Raw genomic sequence first — 26529 nt, 5'->3', positions numbered from 1 at the left:
ATCTCTACGTGATGTAAATACACAAAGATTCTGGGCACTGGTAAATAAGGGAGGGCTAGAGCAGACCAAAGCTCAAACGGTATGTATAAATTCCGAGAAATGGGAAGGTCGCTTCAGCAGACTTTATAATCCCTCTACTGTGGCTTGGAGCCCCCCGCCACGCATTGTAAAAGCAGCATGGGAAATTTCTTTCGGTGTAAAGGATGTGGAAGGAATCATAGTTAAAAGCTCTGCTTGCAGGGCCCCGGGGCCGAATCTGCTCTGTAACAGTGTTATGAAGGGTAACGTCAACCTATGGGCTAAAATGTTATTCCTCTTATTTAAAGACATCCTCCATACGAAAATAATTCCCATTAATTGGAGAATGTCGTACATATTACCAATTTATAAAAAAAGGGGAGAGGGCGGTTCTGACTAGTCATAGACCAATTGCCCTGTTGGACGTTGATTCCAAGATTTTTGCAAGCATTGTTCTAGAGCACATTTGGAGCTGGATGAACAAACTCAACATCCTGTCACCAAACCAGTTTGGGTTTAGGAAAAATGTAGGTACAGACGCAGTTGGCCTTTTAATCAACATCATGCAAAAATCAGCATGGACCCTAGGAAATCCACCTATTTACGTTGCTTCGATTGACCTAACGTCTGCTTTTGATCTCATGAATAGATCAATTTTGTGGTCCAAACTAGACAATTTAGGAATGCCATTATCCCTGTTGTTGATTCTACATAGTATGCATGAAGATTATAGACTCAAAGTGCGACTTAGTGTGGAGGGGATCCTATCTCAAGAAATCAGCGTCGAAAATGGTCCACGACAAGGCTTTATATACGCTCCGACAATATTTAACCTGTATTTCTCTGACATGGGAAGGAGTTTAAAAAACCTTGTAGTTAACTCCCCGAAAGTTGAGGGCACAAAGGTATTGTGGACTGTGTACGCAGATGACGTGACCCTGTATGATCATACTCCCATCGGTCTCCAGCGTCTCTTAACGGCATTTAAAGAATACATTGTTAGTAACGCTTTAAAAATTAATTACACTAAAACTGTGATAGTATGTTTATCTTATTAGAAAAAACAAAAATGTTTTTCCTGGTTCTTAAATCATGTGAAACTGCCCACAAGTATGGCCATAAGATATCTAGGATACCTGGTGTTTGGGAATAAGAAAAAAGCCAATTTTCGTGACCTATTGGATGCAAAGGTCGGAACAATGATAGTGCAAGTACGCAAAATAGACTCAAAATATGGCAAATTCTCGCTAGTACCATGTCTTTGCTTGTATAAGAGCAGAATTATGGCTCAACTATGCTAAGGTTTAGAATTAGCCCCACCATGGTGTAGGGGTGAGGTGGCAATTTATGAAGCCAAGTTGGTAAAATCGATGACGAGATGTTTGCCCAAATGTGTGCCTCTGGTGGCAATTCGATACGAGCTCGGTCTGCATTCCCTCAGGAGTGTTCTAGAATGGCGTAGAATGGCCCTTCATAGGAAATTGTTAACTAGTAATGAATCCACATTATACGACATCATGGGGAAGGGTATCAGGAGTGGTGCTCCAACATCGAAATACCTGAGGGACATGATGGAAGAAGCAAATGATGTACTAGATAAATTGGGGGTCCATAGAGACATCTTAATTACGAACCCTATGAAAGTGAAAAAACTGCTGTTACATGCTGATTGGAATCTTACAGTATATGAGGTTCAGAAGACCAATCTATATAATCACATTGTAAATGACTGCAAAAAGATGGGGGTGCCGGCACCATACTTAATCAAATTCCCGGATAGGGAATGGAGGCAGGCATTTATGAGATTCCGATTTAATGTGTTGGGTACGGGAGAAATACTAGACATCAGAAACGGTCAGATCAGGGGGTATTCTTTTTGCAGATTTTGTAAGCAAAAGGAGAATTGCGAGATATTGGTGCACATGTTGACTGAATGTGATGGACTTAGGAAGGAACGCATTAGTCACTTCAGTCGTTATGTACCCAATACTGAGTGTGTGGATTTGGAGCTTTTGTGGCGGGACATGGTTCACGGTAAAAGAGTAAATTTACAGATCGCAGTAGTAAGATTCCTGAAGAATCACTGCAACTTATGAAACTGTGTTAAAGAATTCATCTACTGCGTTGGACTATGTATTAGCATTATGTGTCCGTTTTAAAAACTGTAAATATTTTAATGGTTTTATGAAGAATTGTATCTGTTTGTGGGTAAGATAACTTGTTTAAATGTGGATCATGGTCAGTGTGTGAATCTTAGTGTCGTGAAATTTAAGAAATGTAAGAAACAAACCGCAAACTGCATTATACATCTATCAGCTGTGTCACTTTTAGTAACTGTGAGTATTTTAGTGGTTTTACGAAGAAGCAATACTGATTGCGGGAAAGGAAATTGTTTTAATGTTTATCATTGTATGCGATGAACTTTGTATGGTAAAGTATAAGAGACAATCAGTGTGTTTAATACATATGTTTATCATTTGAGAAAACTGTAAAAATCTTCTTTTGTAAAAGTTACTATGAAACTATAAATAAATAAAAAATAAAAATAAAAAAAAGAATAGCCTAGATAAGTCCTCGTAGCAAGAAATATACGTTAAGCTTGGATAAATAAAGACCGGGGTAGAGTATTATAGTCTATCAAACTAAACTGACTTTCCATGTGAGAATAGGCGGCTAAAAGGCATGAGCAAATTTTTATTTCCCTCACAAATCAAAAAGTGAAACATGGGCAGGAAAATGTTCCAAATGTTCTATTTTATTACAGAGAAAATTAGGAAGTGTTTTTTTTGGTGCATTTAAGTTCACAAGTACAGTGTTCATTCGTTTTTTTTTTTTAAAAAAAATGATTCCTTTTGTAACACATATAAATTTGTAATTTTTTCAGTTAATAAGCTGTTTAATTTTGTCATCCATTGATCGTTTTTTTAAAATCAAATCCCCTTGTTATTGTTGCAAATTCATACCTTCTAAATACATAAAATAATAATTCATTCATTCATAATAAATAAGTATAAATAAGCGTGTGAATGGATCTCCTCATTCCTTCAGGCGAGGGTAATGAAGGTCTTCTCAGACTCGACCAACGCAACACCAAGCCCCATCAAATGCGGAGTCCCACAGGGCTCCTGCATAGCCCCCACCCTCTACAACCTCTTCACGAGACCTCTTTTCAGGATACTCGACTCCCTGGGCATCTCTTATACAAACTATGCAGATGACACACAGGTTCTCATCCCCCTCTCAGGTGACTGCACCAAGGACCTGGACACACTCAACAGCATCTACACCACCATTCAATCATGGATGGCTGAGAACTGGCTCTGCTTAAACAGCGATAAGACTGAGCTCCTGCTTGTCGGCTCCCCATCCACTTTGGGCAAACTTGATACTAAATACCAATCCTTCACAGTAGACAATATCCCCATCAGAGTCTCTCAAACAATCAAAACACTGGGGGTGTACCTCGAGCCCAGCCTCACCATGGACAGACAGGTAAAGGCCATCGCCTCATCCGCAGCATACCACTCCAAAATCACCAATGCCATCAGGCCCTTCTTGTCACGGCAAAACTGCATCTCAATAGCCAGAGCCATCATCGGCTCCAGACTCGACTACTGCAATGCCCTGTTCATTGGAACCTCCCAAAAAAACCTTGCCAAACTCCAGACTGCCCAAAATAATGCCTTAAGGGCTGCCACAGGCACCTCGCGCAAGGAACACATCTTGGGGATCAGGAGGGAGGTACACTGGCTCCCCATCAAGGAAAGGGTCATTTTCAAAACTCTGACTCTTACACACAAGTGCCTTCACGACCAAGCACCTCCGTATCTGACACAGAGGATATCTAGACAAACTGTCTCCAGACCCTCAAGGGCAGCCTATACCAACCGCATCACGGTTCCACACACACGGAGAGTGCGTGCAGGAGGCACCAGCTTCCCCACTATGGCGGCTACCCTATGGAACAACCTCCCAGCTCAGATGAGATCAATCGACTCACACATGGCCTTCCGCAAGGCCTTAAAAACCAAGCTCTTCATCTAAAGAGCCTGCCACTCTAGGTTTGCATTATTACTGTATTCACCATGTGCAGGAGACTATATACCTAGACAAGATTTGTAACCAACTGTAACAATCAATCAATCTGTATAATATGTAACCATGCAAATGTGCATAAGCAAATGTATTTAAACAGACCTTTGGGGCCGCTTACTGTAACCCTCAAGCAAGCCTTCTTAAAAACTCCTTATAGCGCCTCGTTGCCTGTTGGGCTGTAGTGCGCTCTACAAATGCTAAAATGAAATAAAATAAAATATAGGTATGCTCAAAAATCTGTCATGGAAATATGGAATAATATATCTGTTCACACTGTACTTACATTTCGTGGAAAATCACTTGTAAATTAATTGACTAACTACATAGCCTATGTAGACTATTTTCAAACACAGATAGGAAATGTTAACTCATAGGTAAACTATGGGCCATAAGAAGATATTTTGGTGTCCTACACCTGTGAACAAATGTCCAAAATAAACCACAACAATATCTGTTTCTTGATCTTGTCATAGCAAGTCGGAATCTCCCTGGCGTCCAACACCAATGTAAAGCGGGATAAATCTACATTGCCGTATTTCACTTTTCTGAACGAGGTGTTTCCTCCTAACCACATGTATCCAGATGCAAAGGGACGAATGGAGCATCCCCATTTCCAGAGAAGCCTGGTGACAACATAAAGACCTCGTGAAATAGGTTCTTCGACCTGCAATGCTATGTTTGTGACTATTGGCAGTTGGCTCAAACAGCCTCACAATCTCGGAGCATGTTTTATTGGCTTTAGTCTGGTAAATCTCTGTCCCTAAATCTGTTTAATCCGAAGTTAAGATCTAACTGACGCTGGCTTCTCTTTGTGTAAATAGCGGCTTCATTTTAGATTGTGTACCTGATCCAATACAATGTGTGTAAACCAACTTTCAGATTATCTTTTTACCGGTTCATAGTTAAAGTTTCGAAAACAAAAAGGTCGAATACAATACGTTCTAATCAAAAGGATTGAGAAAAAAAATGACCGAATGCACTTTTTTTGGGGGGAGGGTGGGCTTGGGGGTCCCCCACCCAAATCCCTGTTTTTGGGGGAAAACCCACTAATTTTTCCTATACCAACCCCCCCCCCCCCAAAAAAAAGACATAAAAAAAAGCATTCGACTGGACACCTTTTTTAAATGATCCAACTAGGCAAAAAATGAAGTAGCCCTTTGTGCTAGCAAGTCTCCGATAACTAGCTGGCCCATGACTCTTTTGGATACACACCTAGCATAACAGGGGGATAATTATTTGTGTGCCATTGACATGTTGCAGTCCTACACCTTGATACAAAATGAATGATGTAATGGGTTTTAAAATATAAAACACTGAAAAGAAAATCAGATTATCCAAACTCGGATTAGAAGCCAAACAGCTCTTGCTACACAAGGTGGTTTGGCCTCATATAAACCGATAACAAATGGCCAGCTGTGCTGCCTCCGAACTTTTTAACAAATCTTTGAACACCTGACACATTCACTTCCGTCCCCAGGCAGCCTGTTTGGCCCTGTGTGCCTTCTTGCCCAAATAATCTGCAAATCCAGCCCATAGATATAAAGATTAAACCTTGTCTACCCGTTGGTTACCCCAACCCACCAAATTATTCATAGATGCCCCACGGCTCCTGAAAGCAGCACTCCCCAACCGCAGGACTGAGGAATGGGAGATTTGCAGCAGCCCGACATTTGTTGAACGCACTGCACAGCAGCAGCGGCTTTGGGTGAGCGACCCGGAGGAGATGGAGTCAGGGGATCTGTGTGGTGCTGGACATGAAGGGAGGTAAGCATGCTCTGTGGAGGGTGTTGGAACAGGGGTATGCAGTGACGGGGACGAGTTGGGTGGTAGAGTGGGCGTGGGGTGAAAACCCCATTTAGAAACAGTGGGAGTACAGGGGCAGAGCCCCCCTTAAGGGAGCTGATTCGGTGGGACGGAATTAGCGATAGAGCTGACCCAGAGGAGTATCAGGGGGGCAGATGTGCTATCCAAAGGCATACTTTTTGTGTTGAAGCAGAAGTGCCGTCTTTGTTTCCTTTACTGGGCCATGCTTTGTGGAATGTGATAGACCAGGGGTCTCAAATGGGGAACCCTCTCTCACATTTCAGTGCACCAGCGGCAGCAGAGCTAGGTAGGAGAGCGTGATGGCCTGTCTGCTGTTTAACATCTATGTTTATTTACTCCACCAATCCATCTGTCACAGGGATCTGCCACCTGTGGCTAACCAGATATTTTGGACCACAACTTCCATCCGCCCTAGCCTAGATACCCAATTGGAAAGGCATCGTGGAAGTTGTAGTCCGAAACATCTAGCGAGCCCGTGGATAGGTGCAATCAATCATTATAAATGTGAAACCGCAGACGGTCCACTGATGCCTTGAAACATGAGAGAGGGAAGCACATTTGGCCCTAGGCGACCTCTGCAGTTTTGTCTCCTTCTATGTCCCTGAAGTTGGATATCAGAGTAGGATCCAGCCAAATGGGATGTTATGTCAGCCATAGCTTTTCACTATTTGCACAAATGAAGTGCTTAGGTCCATGAAGGCCAGAATCACTGAATGCTGCCGTTGACATGTTTAATGGTCAAGGAAAATACACTGAGGTATTGTGGGGTTAGATCCAGCCTCTCAGTTGAATCTAGGAGAGAAATCGGGCAGGAATCAGACATGTTGTTTCTGCAACTTTTTTTAAACATCAGGATCACGCTGAAGCAATACCATTCACTTGCCTACTGCAATAAAATCAAGCAAATGTGTGAGTAGTAGGGCCAAGAGCGCTGAAACCTTCCCCTTTGGTGTTCCTTTCAGAATACCAATGGATTATGATGTACCGACTCGTTGACTGCCTCTTAGATGTCAGCTTGGGTGACATGCTCTAAACCCGCTTCTTCAAAGAGTCTTTCTCCTGTGCCCTCTGTGTTTGCTCTTGCCATGTTCACATTACTGCCATACTTTCCCAAAATATTCTGCCGATTCATGGCCAGATATGTTGTTTTCCAAGTCAGGGTAAGATCTACTGGAAGTTCTCCCGTTTATTGCAACCTGCCAAGAAAGTCTGTAGCTTACAATGGTTATTCCATGACTTCTCTTCGCCAAATTCTTTGGGATGTTTTGTCTCTAGCCTTTCAAATGACTTATCCTCCCGTTGCCTGAGGGCCGTGCCACTGAAATCTACAACAGACTTGTCATTGCTTTTCTATAAGCCGTATCATACCAACCCTTGTGAGCAGACTGGATGTTCCCTTTCAAGTAGTCAGGAGGACAACGCTTACTTTTATAGGGAAGAGTCTCATGACAAGAAAACATGTGCTTAAATGAAGGATTTTCCTGGAACCAAGCAGCGATGTAGTTTTTGGTTACATCAACTCTCATCTCGTGTGCAACCACAGGATTTTTGAAATGCTTTGGTATTTATTTGTGCTTATATAGCACTTATAACCAAAGTACTCAGCATTGTATAAAAAAAGTTACAAAATCCGAGAGTAAGACGTATAATCCATTTCACTGTCGACTCTGAGTGCACAGAATGTTTCCTGTTGAATTATATATTCCCCTGTGAGGGGTCAAAATCAGTCTGAATTAGCATGTAGGCTAAGCTTCCGAAAAGTTCATTTACTTGACTGCTATAGCAGGATAAAACAAGAAAATTGAGAGTGGTACTTGCCCTGCCCTAGATGTAGGAATGCATGACTTAAAAATCTGAATGTTGCAACTCGTACAATAAAACTCGAAGAAATACAAATTACCAAATTGCCAGCGAGTCCTTTTGCCTTATTGTTCAAGAGCACACTTACGATCGAAGTTCTCCACTCTGGCATAATTGTCTCTCTCTTGGAAGCTGATATTGCCAATGTGCAGGATGCCGGCGGTGATCTGCAGTACCAGCTGCTGGTCCTCGCTGGAAATCCCAATCACTTGCATGGCGTTCTAGGAGCAGAAAGAAGTGCATCTTTACATGCGCAAGCTGGCAGCCCAGGCCTGTCTAGAATAGCCCCCCTTCCCTCACATCCTCCTGAAACACCTTTGAAATGGCACTTTTATCTCTCACCTACTGATTGCTAGGGGGTGGCCTCGACAGACAGAATTATACATGGGCAACAAACAACAGCGGGGAGATTGCACCAAAAACCATTCCAAGTTCCAGCAACAGGGACTCTGTCATGTCCCTCTGAGCCCTGACATGAAAGGAACTTTATTACTGTTGACAGGTGCCCATCTACAACTATGTCGAGTGTGGGGAGCCGCCGTGCCCCTTTCCCACCCCTCTCTGCTGTCCACATTCACCAGCAATACATGGGATGGATAAGGTTGGTATGCAAGATGAAAAGACAACTTGGGCCAAAATAAAATACCTGCAGTCCTGCCGCAATTTCCACCTCCCCCTATGGTCACCCTCCATGCCTCTTCACACAACTGGAGAGCCAGGGGTCATAGACAATGCTGCATGCCTGTGCTGGGAGCTCATGGCAGTGGCGTATGAGCGCCACATATCATAGGAGGAGATAAAGGTGTGTACAAATATGTTCATGCACTGATGACTCGGTCTGATGGCTTACTCTGTCAGGCGCACCCAGCTCTACAATTCATAGGAGGTTATAGGAGGTTATACATGTTCTTGAAGCCGAGTGTGAGCACCTCTCTCCCAGAACACCTGCATGGAGTGATCTCAGCAATGCCAGTGCACAGGGGAATCGTGTAGCAGGAACTGAGGGCATTATTTTCAGGCTCTTGTATTTTGCAACCAGGGGTGTTGCTAGGTCTGGAAAAGACCCGGGGCTACACTGATGTCTGGATTGTCGGGACTCGGGGCTAGCTAGCCTTTTGGTTGTAGCTCCTGAGATTCTATCCGGGGCTACAACCAAAAGACCAGGGGCTATAGCCCCCTTAGCCCTCCCCTAGCAACGCCTCTGGTTGCAACGCAGTGTCTGATACTGTTTGAACAAAGGACATTGTTCTCCCTCGCTCTGCTTGAGACTTGAGTGCTAGCTATTTCAACAGGATCACCAAGTACCTTTTCCACAACGCCCTGCCCAGCACTCTTCCACCTGGTTTTACCAAATGTCACTCTACTGACGCTGCCCTTACACAGATCTCCAACCTTATTGCCGCTTCCTTTTGCAGCATCCCCTGCTATACCCTCATGTTCATTGGTCTATCAATGATCGTTGACCACGGCATCTGCCTCAGTGCCATTTACAGTCTAGGTACAAATAATTATATCCTGGATCTCTTCTTACCTGAACAAATAGTCTCAAAAAGTGACATGGGACGGGGCCCTATCAACACTCTCCCACCTCGCTGAGACTGATCGATCATTATTTGTCCCCCTATTGTTTTGGATATTTACTCGCGTCTTTCCACAGCATGCTCTCTTCCTTTTCACTGATCACACGCAAATGGTCTCCTCATTTCTATCTCTCTCCTGGCAATTTGAAGAACCTGTCACAGATAGACTCACTGCAATGAGAGTCTACCAATGTGCTACCTTCTGCTAAACATAACTTAGCTGTAAAATAGGAACCCATGATTTCAATGAAGTCTACACAAAATGGCCTTCCCTGTATATGCCCAACGGCTTTCCTCTCCATCTGAGCGTATGATAGTTCTCTAAAAAGCCTGTTTGCTGATAGTTACCATTGTTTCGAAGAAATCGGATTGGTCATCAGTGCCATCCACTTTGTAGGTTTCTGATTGGTTCAGGTAGTAGTAGTAATCGGCAGGCATGAGACCGAGATTTGTACGTTGGTCTTGCGAAGCACCATCAAGAAGCTGACGAACAGAGGAGAAAAAATGGTAACACTCAGTTAGAAACTTGAGAACCAATGTTTTGTCAAGGATTCGAAGACTGGCATGACAATATCATTGTGTCGACAGCTGGAGCGGCATAAGGATGAGAGTAAATTATAGATTGACCAATTTACAGGGAGGAGTGTATTGATGGAGAGAGGAAAACAGAATAAAGAGCAGAGGAACACGGGATGATATGGAAGGATAGGATAACCTGAGAAGGCTAGATAGAGAAGTCTAGTGTGAGAGAGTGGAAAGTGAAGTGATAAGAAGAGAGGACTGAGACAACGAAAGCATCTTCGGTTGCCTTGATGAACTACATTCCGTCTATTCTGTGCACTCACCAATCCAGACATTGCACTGTGATCATTATCATGAATGTTTACTTGATGACTTGTTACATTTTTGCCACCAGTGTTTCGCTCTATGATGCATATTATTATCATTGATGTATTTATTTAGCGCAAGCCAAGCTCCGGGAAGCAACTGAGCACTTTCCACTCTGGGGGGGTAGGGGGATGGTGTGGAGGACACAGCAAGGGAAGCAGGGAAAAAGGGGAGCCAGAATCTAACAACAGCGGCGGGAGGGCAATTGGCAGCAAGGGGAGGAAACAGTGAGGAGCAGATCAGCCAGTCTCAGGTTAGGTGGGGAGCGGAGGGTGTGTAGCCCTAGGTGTTAGGGGGTAGCCAGTCCTCCCTGAACTGTAGAAGCGATAGGGCGAGTCTCATGTTGACGTGGAGTGGGTTCAAGAGTCTTGGGGCTTAGACAGAAAAGGCCTGCCTTTGGGTCCTTTCCTTCTTGCACCGGCAGGCGGTCCCTTGCTTCTGAGCTAGGTTCAAACTATACAAATATAATATTAAAGACATTAATGATACATGATGACTTCAGTGACATGCAAACACATCCTGATGAAAGAGGAAAGTCTGACCTTTGCAAAACAACACCGAGTTCCAGACAGGGACGCCTGAGGCAAACGCCATGTAGGAAAGGCACCAGTGCAGCGCACCATCTCTGATGGGGCAATGACATACACAATGTGTTGGGGAGCTGCTTTGAGAGAGCAATGGGGCATTCAGATGTCTTCCTCAGTTAGAAGTACAATGGTGGCAAGTGAGAAAGGGAGTTCTGGGCCTACGATCTCAAATTGCAATCCATGGAGGCACTGTGACAGCCAGGCGCAGGATAAGGTAAGATTGGGGGGGGGGGAGGAGGACTGAGGGAGGTGTGCAGGAAGAGAACGTCTAACAGGGTGCTAGGGGCATGAATGGAGATGTTTAGAGGGGCCATTGAAGAGCCACACGCAGATAGTGGAAACGCTGGGTTGGATGACAGTAAAGAGGCCGTGAAACGCCATGGGATTCTCTAAAGTAGTACCCTGAGAACATTGTGGAGGGAGAGTTGGGAAAGGAAGAGTAACACAGAATCAAAGAAAAGAGGTTGCAAAAGGAGAAAAAAACAGAAAAAGACGCCAAATAAGCAGATGACTGAGAGAAAAACGAGGAAGTGCAAACATCTATTGATGCAAAACATTACAGCACAGCGGCATTTTATCAGTCTCCTACTCGATCTTATGGCGCCCCTCTACTTGCACTTTACACTTTGCCGATTGTTCATGTTTCGCTCCATCCCTCCCCCAGTGTTGATAAGAGTAAAACACACACTGAACCGGAGCACAGCTTATGCAACACAGGCCAGGGAGAAATACAAAGAATGAAAAATAGTAAAAGAGGGGGGATGGGGAATGCGTGATAGAAAGTGCAGTGGCACAGGTGGTGACCAGCCTGCTGTGATGATGGGGGCATAAGAAAGGGAAAGGTGCATAAGGAAAGGGGGCCGCAAAGACAAGGAAGAAGGACGAGAGGGGCGGGTGTGGAAAGTTAGGGTGTGGAGTAGACCACGATTTGAAGGAAGAAGTGGAAGAATGGGTGAGGGGGGTGATGATGAAGATGATGGGGGCATGGATGGAGAAATAGGGGCCGAAGACAGGCTTGTGCAATAGGATGGGGAATGTTAAAGGCACGGAGCTTGGGAGGTTCTTTGGTGGAGGATCTCCCATGCCTTGGAAGGGGGGGATTGAGCTGACATGCCACCAGCCTTAATTGAGAGGAATCTCAAACAGGTATAGGCCATGTTATTTTATTACTGGTGACCAACAGAAACACTACAATAAAACTAACAACACAACCAAGACTGGCTAAGTGCCTGTCCTTTAGCAGTCCAGCAAATCACTAGTGACCATCCTGCATCTTAGCAATGAATTTTTCATTTGGGCCATTAGGTGGCGCTATTGCATTACAGTACAGATAGAGGGTAATGGCCTACGAGGAGTGACATACGACTTGTAGGTGTTGTTTGTTTTTTGCCTACCCATTGACTGCCCATGTCCACTACAACCCCTATGGCCATTACCACCCAATTCCTGCCCCTCTCTGCCCAACACACCTCCTTATGAGAACTCTTTCAGCTGCTTTTATCAAGCCTTACCGTCAAACTTTGCACTCAAAGTGACTGCCAGTGTTTTTTTCAAAGCAGTCTTCTCAGAGTTAATGACTTAATTGCAGCTTTAAACCCACGAATGGTGTAGTAGAAATCTCCCAACCAGGTCTGTCTTCAACCACTCGATTTATAAGCACTATGTGTGCTCTTTACTGAAATCCTGTTAAAGACAAACATTGGCAAAGCCAACAATTTTCGCTTTTGTATAAGTTTTAGGCACTTGCCAGGCAGTGCTATTAGATGCCCAGGTACTTCCACAATTTTTAACCTGCTACCATCAATGGCCGGTTAATACCACTACAGCAGTGCCTTGCAAGTGCTTTCCAATGCCTACTCAAAAGCCCAAACTGTTGGCAATGCCAATGCTTGTTTCTTTTCATTGCAAGATTCCCGATAGTGCACAGTGTCTCCACTCCCTTTACGTCCTGGTGATTTCCTTTAAGTTTTTGTATGTTATGCTGTCTTCTTTGGCACTGCATAGGTAGGCAGTAAGGGGAACACAGCAGCAAGACACTGCAGTATCAGATGTAGGAAAGTATACAGTTGCCACATCCATCATGATTAGGGCTACATTTTCAGAGGAAAGTAGGGTTAGGCCTTGGCTGTTCATCTCTCGTTACCTTGGTCCCACGATTACTCCAGCCGATGCACTTTCTTCAGCCTCTACCTCGGGAATTCCTGGAACACTTGCTGGTTGGCTCCCTGTAAGGGATCCAGTGACAAATCTACTTCCAGGGCACCAGTGGTCCATGGATGAATTTCGGTTTCTAAACCATAATTCAGCCTCTCACCTCTAGTGCACTGAAGGAATCTGAACAGATTGGATTAACAAATACATTTAAACCTCCTTGTCGAATTTTGGTAACGTGGGCGGAAACGCAGGCTTATCTCCGAAAGGTTGTGGATCGTTGGTTAGTTCCAACACAGCGAAAATATAATTATTACCCAATGATGAAAGAGACTGTCCAGTCAAGGTTGTATACAAATATCTACTTTATTATTATCACAACAGACAGTTCTAGCAACACTACAAAATACAATGCACCCTGTAAAGGGATGCAGAGGACAGTTTCAAAGAAGGAAAAGGCATGCACTATGGATGCTGAAAGGAGGGTAGTTGGTATGGTAAATAATCACAACAGTTCAAGGTTACTTGGCTTCAGCACAAAGCGAGCAAAGGGTCTTAAAATGTCTCTTGGATTCCTTCCAGGAAGGACCAGGGGGACAGAACCACAATGTATCTTGTGCTGTAGGTGTTCTTGGTGCTTGACAGGGTAAAGTCTGCTTCAGTGTGCTTTGCAGACTTCTGTGACAGAGTTCAAGACGGGAGTCAGCTGTGGGTATCAGGCAGCAAGACAAATCGGCAAGCGAACCAGGCTGGACTGCATGGTGGCTAGTGGTCAGGAATCATTGTCTCATTGATGGTTGATGGTTTTGAAGCACTGGTCAAGACATCTTCGTTGTTTTTAAGTGACTGCGGTGTAATAGCGGTCAGCTTTGCAGTCAGTTGCAGCTCGAGGAACTCGACTGGCTTAAAAATGTCAGTTTAGGCGGATGTCGGTAGATGCTCGTTGAGGCACTTCTCCCAGCTTTTTCAGTGGGCCTGTGTCATCCTTTAAGGTGAGTGGCCCAAAGCTGAGGAGTGTGTTGCATACAGCTGTCTTGCCCTTGGTTTCGGGTTCAGAGATCTTCTGGCACTTCCCACCTAGGATGCTTGCTGCAGAGCCAAGCAGGGCACACTGTGTATTGGCTGGGTACCAGTTCTGGAGCGGCTAGAGGGTCCTCTGGATTTGGTATCTCCCTCTGTTCACTGGCAGATTTTTAGGGGAGGGATCTTGCCTCCCTCTTTGGAGGTAACGGCCTTCCTCGATTAGCTCACACAGGGTCTCACATCAGACCCTTTGTGAAGGTACAGTCTGCCTTACATCTTTGGAAAATGTAAGGCAGACTGTACCTTCACACAGGGTCTGATGATGAGTTCTTCTTGCTACTCCTTGCAAAGTCTTTGGATGTTCTGCCACAAGAGTGGCTAAGCCCTCTTATAAAGTCAAATGGGCACCAGTGATTGGTGCAGGTATGCATGCGATCATAATCAGAATGCTTTGCAACAGAAAAGGTAAAGGGGTGAAAATATGTGATACTAGGTCCCACCCATCTTCCTGTCTGTTGTGGATCAAAGAGTCTCTCTGGTTAATGGAGCTCTCTGTGGTGCCTGATTAAAGCAGCAGGTCTCCCTTGAAGCTGCAGTGACACAAGGCTCTCTGGATCCTGCAAACCACATTCTCATACCTTATGAATCGGGGCCCCCTGCGGAGTGTACTACTGTAAACATGCAGTCCCAGACATGACAGTTCACTGCCATCAATAAGCAGGGCGGGAGCTGGCTTCAGGTTGACACAGTTACATGTGAAAGGGTGTTGGTGTTTCCAATCTTCTTTGTTAACCTCTGCCGCCGGGCCCCATGTGGGCCTGTTTGAAGTACACCCTCTTTGTATCATAATCAATGCCACCAGCTGCAGGGTCCAACAAAAGAGCAAGGCAGATCCATGGGTTTGAGGGTTTGAGAGTCCCCTCATATTCTTGGAGTGCCTTTGGGGATATTTGTTCCTACTCATCATTTGGTGAAAGTGGTCTATAGGGCTTGGAGGCTGATAGGAATAGCAGACTTAGGCCTTCACTTCGAGTTTGTCAATAGTTTGATGGTAATTCTACCAAACTACCACCAAGTGGAATTACAATTAATGCCATTTGGTCCTGCGGATTTACCAAGGGATTACAAGTGGTGGTAGGCAATGTAAATCCCCATTTTCTAAAGTCCATATGTCTCCATGGGGATTTCAGTGAAATTACCAGCGGCTGTAGTTCCACCGATTGAAATGATTTTTTAGCGGTAAGGTGGTGGATTTATCTCGAGCATAGTGCTGGAGGTCAACCCTCCACTTCATGGCCAAACTCGGGATTTGGCAGTTGTAAAAGTAGTGGTAATTCCGTTACCAGCTCTTTTTTTTACCATTCTGCCAAACTCAAAATGAGGCCCATAGTTCTTCTTCTTCAGCTCTCTCATTCTTAAGAGGCGGCCCCATGGATCCAGGGGAATAAACAGGGCTGCATAAGCTTCAGAGATGCAGAGTCTGTCAATGTAGCCCTTCAGACAGTGTAAAAAGGGTTTAGGAATTCCATAGAATTATTATGTTTCTGCCGGGGTGCGAAGACTCCTCTGGGAAAGGGTGCTCACCACAAGAATTAGGAACATTCTAAACTTGAACTTCACATGGACACTAGCAGCTCACCTGATAGCTTCATGGACACTGGCTTCCCTCACCACAAGCTTGTTCCCAAATGGAGCTCGCACCTATCCTTGAATCCAGAATTGAATGCTACATGTCTAGGATGGGAAAAGATCCAAATAGGTGTCTGTTTATGCATCGTACTTTGCTAACAGTGCAGGGACTATTTCCAGATGATGATGCAGCTTTCCGCTTTAGTGAAAGTGGACCCTGTTTCAGGGTCTCTGCTTAATGTAGATCAGATGAACCAATGGGTGAAGTGGGCCTGGCATTCTTGGGCAATGCCAATACTGTCTTTACCTTTGAGCAGAGATGTGTTATTCTCAGCCGATAGCATCTATAAGCTCCTGAGATCGTTTTCAAGGAGCTTTTTCTGGCAGCGAAAGGAATGCGAGTTTCTCCTCTTTCCCTGAAAGTGGTCCATCATGTCAGGAAGAGGGTGGAAGTACATTTAGATACTCTGTGGACAGATGGGTGTTTTAGACAAGGCTGGTGGAATGTGCTGTATTCCTGGTCTTGCCAGTATGAAGATCTTGTTACCTAAGGGGTCTCTTTAGGGTTTAGGGGTTGGACTGGGACCCAAAAGAGGCCCTGGAAACCATTTTCAGAGTGGCCCCATATTTGCCATTTGTAGCAAGCCTAAGCCTTTTACTAAGAGAAAATGTTGAGATAAAATAGGTCACCACACAAAAGAGGCCCATTATGCCAAGGCATACCAGGAACTCTCCAAAGTTCCCTATAGGCCAATTCACCCCAGGGTCTCTTCCATTAAAGCAGAGGACTCCACTATCAGAGAAGCTTCTTTATAGGTATACGGGTATCCAGAGCAGCCATTCCAGCTGGGGCCCGAGTCGAGCAAGTCTCTGCAGTACTGCTGTCAGTAAGGATTCAGGTGCCACTCCCAGGCCAGGGCCTCCTCGCTCATAGGTCTCTTCCCAGCACTCAAGCTCTTCCATTGGTGAGTCAGACACTTCCCGCCCTCCACAACAGGAGTTTCATAAATAGAGAGCGGGCAGTGCTCATCACCGTAGAGCAGAGCCTATAAGAAAGCTTAATCCCTGCCTGTAAAGAGCAAGCTTTGAAAGCAAGCTTTCCCGCGCAGATTATTTGGTTCCCACCTGATGTTCATGGGAAGGACGTTGCACAGTTTAGTCCCCCATAAATCAAATTTGTGACCACCTCGAGTACAAAAGAGTAGCCTAGACATAGCCAAACACTCAAGCTGCAGCATGTTAATGGTATGTGGGCAGAGCACGTATACACGAGGAATCCTAGGTATTCTGAAGTGAACGCCCAGAGATATGTGTGCACTAGGCGGAGGTATTTATAGATTTTCTATTCTTTGGATCAGGGGAGTTGCTAGGTCTGGAAAAGACCCAGGGCTAAGCTGATGTCGGAACTGTTGGGAGTGGGGGCTAGCTAGTCATTTGGCTGTAGCTCCTGAGATTCTACCCGGGGCTACAACCAAAAGACCCGGGGCTATACCCCCTTACCCCCGCCTAGCAACGCCCCTGCTTTGGATACAGCCAATGATGTCTGTGGAATGATCCCACTTCTAGGGTCTTTGCCTTAAGCAGCAAGGTCAGTGCTTCTTCACGCTAGGGCACGGTTAGGTTTTGTAAATATCACAAACACAGGCTAGCAGGTACTGCTAGGTGCATGCCAGTAAACATAGTAACATCCATGCACTTAACCTAATTTAGCACCCCGGAGCGGGTGTCATGAGCCTGTCCAGCCAATCAGGGAGCTCGGACGGCACAGCGCCTCCCATCCCCCCACCAAATCTCTGCATCATCCCCTCACTTGCCTGCGGCTGGCAACATCTTCTCGCCTACCATCCCAACCTTTCCCTCAGTGTCAATAACCATCATGGAAAGGGAAAGGGGCTACGTGTGGCCCCCTTCTCTCTCGTCTTTGGCAGCAGTCTTGTTTTGTAGTCTTTTTTAGTTGATAAATGGCAACCACACAGTTTCTCAACTTTAAAACAAAAAAACGATTTGCTCCTTGCAAAGCATTCTGGGGTGCTAATGACAATAAACCCATCAATTGGGGGGAATTACCGGGTGTGGTTGAAATGCAGTCAAAAAGCGTTAGTTAAGAGAGAGTTGAAACAGTTTAATGCAACAAAATCCTTGAAATCCAGTAAAAAAACGTTTATTGAAGTGACGTTAAGGCGATGGTTTAACACAACAAAACCCTAAGCAAGGTCGTGCCATGGATAGTGTGGCCAGTCGCAATGGCAACAGGCCATACATAGTGGCAAAATTACCCGCAATGGCAGTAAAGTGGACACTGGGCATGGCTGCAGGCCAGGCCCGGTGGCTACTTCGGGTGGCATGGCAGGGTCTGGTGCATGGCCTTTCACCATGTCCTGGGAAATGTAGCGACAGGCCTTGGTTGTCATTAGTGTGTTCTAGCTTTGAATGATGCCATCAATGATGTAATAATTGATATTACGATTGATGTCATCTGTGATGTCATCTGTGATATCATCAGTGTGCTCATGGGGTGCTTAGGGTTTAAGGTGCTATAGCTTTCAACACTTGCCGAACTGTACGGGTTTTATTGTGCTAAAGCTAAACCATCACCTTTAACATCACTTCAACTAAAGTGTGTTCCACTGAATAGATGTTGTGGGCTTTATCTCAAGCACATTTGATTTTGAGGTTGCGAGTTGCATGTTGTCTGCATTTTCACATATTTTGATGTTGAGTTCAGTGAGCTGATCCCCCAGAGATTCCGGGTATATGTTGAAGATGGGGATGGACTCTTGACATACTCAGCTGATCGTTTATACAAGTCAGCAGTAAGCCAGCAGTAAGCCTGCAGTAAGTCAGCAGCAAGCCAGCAGTAAGCCAGCAGTAAGCCTGCAGTAAGTCAGCAGCAAGCCAGCAGTAAGCCAGCAGTAAATCAGCAGCAAGTCAGCAGTAAGCCAGCAGTAAGCCAGCAGCAAGTCAGCAGTAAGTCAGCAGTAAGTCAGAAGAAAGCCAACAGTAAGTCAGAAGCAAGCCAGCAGTAAGCCAGCAGTAAGCCTGCAGTAAGTCAGCAGCAAGCCAGCAGTAAGCCAGCAGTAAGCCTGCAGTAAGTCAGCAGCAAGCCAGCAGTAAGCCAGCAGTAAATCAGCAGCAAGTCAGCAGTAAGCCAGCAGTAAGCCAGCAGCAAGTCAGCAGTAAGTCAGCAGTAAGTCAGAAGAAAGCCAACAGTAAGTCAGAAGCAAGCCAGCAGTAAGCCAGCAGTAAGTCAGCAGTAAGACAGCAGTAAAACAGCAGTAAGCCATCAGTAAACCAGCAGTAAGCCAACAGTAAGTCAGCAGTAAGTGCAAAATTGAGGATTTGGTAGAGGTATTGGAAGTTGAGTTGTTTAGTGATGGTATAGGAATGCAGAAGGAATATGGTACTTAATTTTAAAAGGAACGTTTGAAAGATAAAAGTTTCAAAATAAAGTTTTGGAAATACAGCAGATGGAAACAGAAAAGTGAGAATAAGTGAACAAAAGTGAAAACAGAATATGACATTCAGAACAAAGGAGGAAGAGGTTGTTTTTAGGAAGGAAACAGGAAATATACCCTTGTTTTAGAACTGAAAGGACATCTTTTGAAGAAAGAGAGAAGGTAGGGCTATCAGGGTAAAAGGGTTGTGACGAGGGGTGTCCCCATCTGACTGCAGAATGAGTTTCCTGAATCAGTGCATAGGGGGTGGAATGGGACAGGAGCTCGTGAGTAGGGCAGCAGAGGGAACAGCACTTTAAACATTACATTAACAAAGCAAGACATACAGATTGGAATGGATTTCATTCAAACCAAAGACACTTAATGAAGTCGAATATTCCTTCTGGAGTGCTTTGCCATCCGGATCCTAGTGTAGGCGCTATATATGTTGAGCGTTCCGCTGGTTTCGTTCTTGACAGCTGTCTGTAGAATGTGAAGCTGGAGAGGAAAGCTGAGGTTGGATTAAGTGGATTACCTGGTAGTATATGTGGAAGTTCCTTTCACCCTCATTTTGGTTCACCACCCTTGATTTTTCCAGCAGGAAATTGGAAATCTTCCCTCCGTCTGGCTCTCCACCACGGCTGAATTGGATTTCAAAGTATTTTCCCTGTGAACAGGAAAGGGGATGTCATGACCTGCATTGCAGGGCTCGATGCCCGACACGAAAAGCCCCCATATACATATCATGTAGACTTTTTAAATAATGTTGACCTCAGAGTCCAAACTGCTGGGCTATTATACTCGCCCTCAGCACCTAAGAGGTTAAGAGAATTAACAATGTAATCCGTAAATGTTGAAGCGAAATTGTTGCCAGGAAATCAATACAGTATCCCACATATAGCAGGTTTGGCCCCTAAAAACATGACCTCTTGCACCCCCTCCCGCTGCATCTCTGTACCCACCATTCATTTGTGCACACAGCCACATCTCAGCTGTGATTTAGAGTATGCATGATTGCAGGCCCAGCCTATAATCAGCCTGGATGTTGGGCCAGGGTATAATGCATACCATCCCACATCCTCTACAGGTTTCATGTGTTAGTTGCCCACAAGATGCATATATGGAACCCATCACACAACTCCTTACACCTGTTGCCTAAATGGAATACATGAGCGTGGCTTACATTCAGACCACCGACCGGCTCACCATTGCCTCCCAATATCCCATCCAATACAGCTTCTTTGATCCACCTGCGAGTGCCCACAGACTGGTGCAGAAGAAAGTATTGATGTTCTTGACCTCCATTCTAGCCAGTCTACTATACCTCTTTTCTCTACCCCACTTCTCATTTTCCTTTTCCTCTCCACTGACCATTGCCTGTTTATCCCAGTTGTGGGCATAATACATTTTCCGGACTAAGAAACCTCGGCACCAGTAGGTGACTACGGTGGCGGTCGGCGAGATACACATGACAAGTATATTTAGATTATAAATAGAGCACAGCTGGGCAAAAGACATACCTGTGGGCTCGTAAAATTCAGAACACCTGAACTAATCACACATCCAGATGGCGCTGAAGATATTTACAGAGAAATGTTGATAGGATCAATGCATATACATTGTTTTTGTATTTGTATTTATTTTATTTATAAAGCGCAGCCAGGCCCAGGGGCATACGGGCGCATAAGTTAGTTCTGGTTACAGTTACAATTGAAAGCAGTCAATATGGGTTACGTTACATTGCAGAAACAGGTGGGTACAAACTTAGTCATGCAAATGCATATATACATAGTCTAGTATAGGTACATTAATTACAAAATGTGCCAGTGACAGTCAATCATGCTAGGATCAGGCAGTTAGGCTGTCATAGCGTCCATGTTGTGAAGCCAACACTTCGTGTTGTGTTTAAATAGGTTAAATGAAGGTTCTGCTTGCAAAAGCGCAGGGATTATGTTCCATAATTTAGAGGCTTGTACGGGGAAGCTAGCACCACCCGAGTTATGAAGTTTAAATCTCGGTATGGACATAGTGTTAGCTTGTGCTGCTCTAAGTGGTCTTGAAGAAGTGTGAGGTGTAAATTGGTTGGTGAGGTAGGCTGGTGCATGGTTGGCCCTGGCTTTATGTGTAAGGGCCAGAGTTTTAAGGGATATTCTGTGCTTGACGGGGAGCCAACGTAGTTTGCGTCTGGTCTCCGAGATGTGCATCTTTTTGGGGATGTTGAAGGCAGCCCTGATGGCATTATTTTGAATTACTTGCAGTTTGTTGATATTTTTGTGGCTAGTGCCTAAGTAAAGGGCATTGCAATAGTCTATCTTGGATAGGACTAATGCTCTAGCAAGAGTAATGCAATTGGGTGAGGAGATGAACGGCCTACATGCGGTGATCAGCTTACAGGTGTAAGCGGCTGATGATGCTACTGCGTTAGTTTGTTTGGAGAGGGATAATGTGGCATCGATGTAAACACCAAGGGTTTTGGTGTTATTTGACACGGGGATGAGATTGCCGTCTATGGTGAAGGATTTAAATGTGGGATTGAGATTTTTGAGTTTGGCGTGAGTGCCAAGGATGACCAACTCGGTTTTTTCGTCATTGTGCAGCTATTTCTCCCTCCATGCTTTGAAAGCAGGTGCTATGAAAGAAGAGTTGTCTTTGTGCAGATGCAAGAGTTATAAAGCCAAAGTAAAGCTGCTGGTGTTTTTGCAACTGGGCAGTGAAGTTGTTTCTCACACAAAAGACATCAAACGGTTTTTTGTTAAGACCATGTTTCAAGAGAACTAAATTGGTAATCCTTACAGAAGCAAAAGTGTACTTATTTTTCAAAATCTATGACCTGTTGCTTCTTTATATCAAAGGTAGACTTAGGGCAAATATGAACATGAGCAAAATTACATAATTCGAATATGGCGATTTCCTGACCTTCTGAAATCACATAATAAACCGATGTGTCCAAATATAAATCGATATAGTAACATGTTGATCATTGGGAACAGACAATCACTGCAGATTGGCCCTGCAATGGGATTTTAATGTCCATGTATTCGGGATCCAATCCATAGTACTTAACAGTCAGTGGGTGTTGCAGTTGTGCTAGTCATTAGATGCAAAAATTACAATGACTTCATGCTACATTTATATAAGCGTAACATGCTTTTGTACTCTTGACACTTTTGAAGAAAACTGCTTAGGATATAGAGTATTTAATATTTGTAAGGTTTTAATGTGTTATAGGTCACCGTGTTTTACATTCTATGATTGAACGAATTGTATATGTTGAAATTGCCGATATAGAAAATCTTGTAAAAGTTTGGTTACAAACTAAATACAATTTTAAAAAAAATAACAATAGTACTTAACATACAACACTGAACTCTACTCACAAAGCGGCTAGAGTTGTTATTCCTGACAGTTTTCGCATTCCCAAAGGCCTCCAGGAGCGGGTTGGACTGCAGGATGATGTCTTTCACGTGCTGAAAACGAAGCAAACATACATTTCTAGTTTTTTGAAACTTGAAAATACTACCTCTTGAGCTGCACTCCCCTTTCTGGTTGTAATGGAACCCATTAAGCATAGCGGTTTGTGGGCATTGATGCACCCAGGAAAACAATGATCAGACCCACGTGGACACTATTAGCACTTGACTGTTATGCAAATACATGGCCAGGCTTGTGTCAGTGTAGAAAAGGGATGTCTTCTGTGGTAGATCTGTGCTTCCTGTTGTCTCGCATATCCTGTGCTGTCGTTGGCTTTGAGACCCAGGCCGTGTGTTATTTCCTACTGCCTGCTACAGCCGGATGCCAGACTTCACACATGAATGAGTTTTGGATGTTCTTCATGGATTGCAACCACATCAGGTTGTCAGGAAAAGCACTTAGTAAATGTCTGCCTTTTAGATTCAATGGGCCTCATCACGACTTTGGCGGTAACCCTTAAATCCGGCGGTAGCGCTATTACCGCCGGATTTAAGGGTCCGCCAAAGCAGGACTTCGGCGGATTTCTCCCCAGCTCTGAGCTGGGGGGAAATCCGCCGAAAATATGCGCTATTACCGCCGGCGGGAAATCCGCCGGCGGTATTAGCGCGAAATTTCCCCATTGAGCCCAATGGGGAATGGGGCATTCCCGAATGGGCTCAATGGGGGATGGGGATTGACATTACCGCCAAACTCGTGATCCGGCACTATTAGCGCCGGGGAGTTCGGCGGTAGGGCTAATACCGCCCGCGCTAATAGCGTTACTGTTACCGCCCAAGTCGTGATGAGGCCCAATGTATTGAAATGCATTTCTTGTGGTGATTCTGGATCTGGGTCTTGACAAACAGAATTGGAGGCGGCTAGCTTTGAGGTTATGGCCTGCCTGCCTATGATTCTCTCGTATGCATGGCGCTGTGTCACCACACGGTGGCCAACTCCTAACGTTGGGAGGGGGAAACATGGACTTTTCTGAGTTCTTGGGAACGCTAAAGACTTGGTGACAAGGGAGCAGCGAGCTGTCCATCAGTTTGTTGGTTAGAAGAAGGGGCGGACATTGAGTGGGAGGGTTAGTCAGAGGAAAAGATGATGAATATGTAGAAGATGGGTAGAATGAAGAGAAAAGAGGATGATACGCTGTAGAGCGTGAGAATATGGGGCCAATGCAAACAAATGAAATGTCATCAATATAGGTTTCTGACTTTGAACGCAAAAAAAGCAAAAGTTTTGTGCATATGATAATATTTAATTACCCTTAATAAAATGCATCTTTACTCTTTCCTTAAAGAGGCTGAAGATCCCAACCTATTGCGTATCTCTCGAAGCCATACAAAGGTTGGTTGATGCTGCAAATGCCTTGGTCTTGGATGTGAGATGAAGGACTGGGTCGATGATGAATTGGATTAGGTGTCATAGAGATAACCAGGTAAGCAATGAAAGATTAACCAAATGCATGTTCATTCTCACCCAAGTCTAAACTCATTGAGCCTATACTCAAGCCTAACTAGCATGCACAGCCGGGCAGCCGCACCACAGCCTGATGACGATAAAAGAACCTTCTACTGTCAAATGTGCAACAGCGGGCTATTGTCAGAATGTGTTTAAGTCAGACAGAGGAAAACTATAGAGCTTCATTTGCAAAGAGTGATGATAGTGTACCTGCCAACGCAATCCTGAGAATTTATATGTATGTAAGAGGCCCCTTCCAGTTTGTAGCATTGCAAATGTCTTGCTGAGTAGAATGGTGCTACCCATGTGTAGAGCGTGCGTGGATCTGATCTGGAGGTTACTCACCAATCCTCTTGTAAGACTCCTGGAGTATCACATCCAGGCAATGACTAAATGTGGTAATCAATGGTTTTAATCCTGTGGTAACCAACACAGGCACACACCTCCCAAACTTAGATGTCCTTTTGGCAAACATCTGAACTACTCAAAGTGGATTGTGGTCCAGAGCAGTGAAATCCTCAGGATTGGCCATGTCTTCAGGCCATGTTGGTAACACAATATATTGGCCCACATGGAAAGCCTAAAGCAGCTTAGTTAATAATTCCAGTCCTAGGAGCAAGGTCACAATGCCTCCAAGCATCTTGAAACTTGGAACCTCCAGTGCCAATGAACCCACATCCCTGATCTCAGAATCTTGACCGGATCACATGACCTGGGAGTCAGACATTCTCGGTTCACTACTTCCTAATGTACTTCAGTGCTTTGTGTTGGAATCCAACGCAGCTGTATTAGCCAACACGCGGATGTCTAAAGTCTTCTCCCTGGAGATAGAGATAGAGGATTACATTACAAGGCTGAGCATTCAATTTCAAGGCCACGAAGAGCAACCATTGGTGTCACGCCGCTGAGACCGTGGAAGCTATGGGCAAGATGGAGGCGTTATTAGGTCCTGATGGTCTGTCGGTGAGCGGTCCAGTCTTTTTGGTAGTCGCGGCACTTAAGGAAGCCACGCCCTCCCTGCGAGTTGCGTTGCAACTCGCTATGCTGACTTTCGATTTCGAGCCTACGATAGCTCCTGACCTACCGAGCTCCTCTTTTGCTTTCTTGTTTGCTCTCCGCGGCCCTTCGCCTTTTCACCAGGCGAAGGCCGTTCTCTCTTGCCTTTCCATATTCCTTCGGTCTTACCATCCCTCTCTTTCACTCCTATTTCTTTCGTGTACTCTGGCACCATCCCTCTCTTTCACTCCTATTTCTTTCGTGTACTCTGGCATTCACTCAACCTCGCATTCGCGCACTCTCAGTCACTTGCTCTCTCTCATTCTTACTCTCTCGCATTCACTCTACCTCGCATTCGCGCACTCTCAAAGTCACTTGCTCTCTCTCATTCTTACTCTCTCGCATTCACTCTACCTCGCATTCGCGCACTCTCATAGTCACTTGCTCTCTCTCATTCATATTCTCTCGCGTTCTCTCTCTCTCACCCTCACGGACTCTGTGTTACTCTCCTTTGCTCTCGTGCCTTCTCTCTCCATACCTACTTACCTCCGTCAGCAGTCCTCGGAGCCTCTGTTTGATCCTGCGGAGTCTGATAAGTCTTCCTTCGTGGCTCCTCATCCCATCGCCTCTCCCAAGGCGCCCTCATCCCTGCCAAGGAATCACAGTCCTGTTACTGTCTTATCAATTGGACATTAGTCTCAAGACTCTTACGACATCTGGATCCGCTGTTCCTCCAATCTGTCCTCGCCAACAGCCTCACAGGGTTTTTTCTGCCTTACTGGCTTTTTCCCTGTTTTGGGAGGGGCGGACTCCCCAGGGTTCACCTGACGGTGTATTCTAATCACGGTCAAGGTGGCCTCCGGAGGAGACCGTCCCTATCTCTTCGAACGCAAGAGGGGTAAAGGACTCCTTAAGAAGGACACTGAGGAGGAGAAAACCCCGAAAGACCGGAGGAGAAGACAGAAAGCCACCAGTCACAGTGAAGATCAAGGTGAGGAGACTCCAGGGGAAGGAACTTTGGGAAGTAGTTTTGACAGTTGGACTGATTACAGGCACCTTGCTGGAGAGCAAAGAGGAGTTAGCAGAACCATTCACCAATGGGTGGAAATCATTTGCTGTTTCAACAAGAGGTACACATGAAGTTGTAGTTTTGCCAGTCTTTCAGCTCGTAAATAGCCCTCTGCCTATGTGAAACTGGATGAATAAACAGAATGTCTGAGAAAGAACCAGATCACTTTTGGCTTGGTTGTTCTTGGTGGTTCTTGAAGTACCGTGTAGGCCTGCGGCTCAATTGATCCAGTCGTCCAAGAGGGAGCCGCCTGAATATCTTCTTCATGCATTAGTCCTACCTCAGGAACCAGAACATGTTTGCATCCCTTCAGGACAGTTTTGAGGCTAGTGGGAAGGACCGGGATGTGACAGACTTCCACCAGGAAGCTTGTAAATCTGTAGATGTTGGGCCGTCTCCTGTGGTTACTATTGCAACCAATTACTATTGGGATAACACACTGACATGAGCATTCCAGGTGT

General features: G+C 45.0%; 1 protein-coding gene across 1 annotated transcript in view; it reads right to left on the bottom strand.

Moving 5' to 3' along the window:
• The window catches only part of MYO1F (myosin IF), an 860973-nt gene that overhangs the window by 417660 nt on the left and 416784 nt on the right, over positions 1-26529 (bottom strand). Inside the window, exons 6-9 of the mRNA XM_069649543.1 lie at positions 22467-22556; positions 19625-19756; positions 9726-9860; positions 7886-8018 (exon numbers count right to left, since the gene is read on the bottom strand). Coding sequence (XP_069505644.1) covers positions 7886-8018; positions 9726-9860; positions 19625-19756; positions 22467-22556 — 490 coding nt within the window. The remainder of the gene's footprint in view (positions 1-7885; positions 8019-9725; positions 9861-19624; positions 19757-22466; positions 22557-26529) is intronic.

Source organism: Ambystoma mexicanum, chromosome 1p (genome assembly GCF_040938575.1).
Source record: "Ambystoma mexicanum isolate Mex_15411 chromosome 1p, UKY_AmexF1_1, whole genome shotgun sequence".
NCBI classification, from domain to species: Eukaryota; Metazoa; Chordata; class Amphibia; order Caudata; family Ambystomatidae; genus Ambystoma; species Ambystoma mexicanum.
Note: the sequence above shows the minus strand (reverse complement) of the source record. Positions and strands in the feature narration are given on the sequence as shown.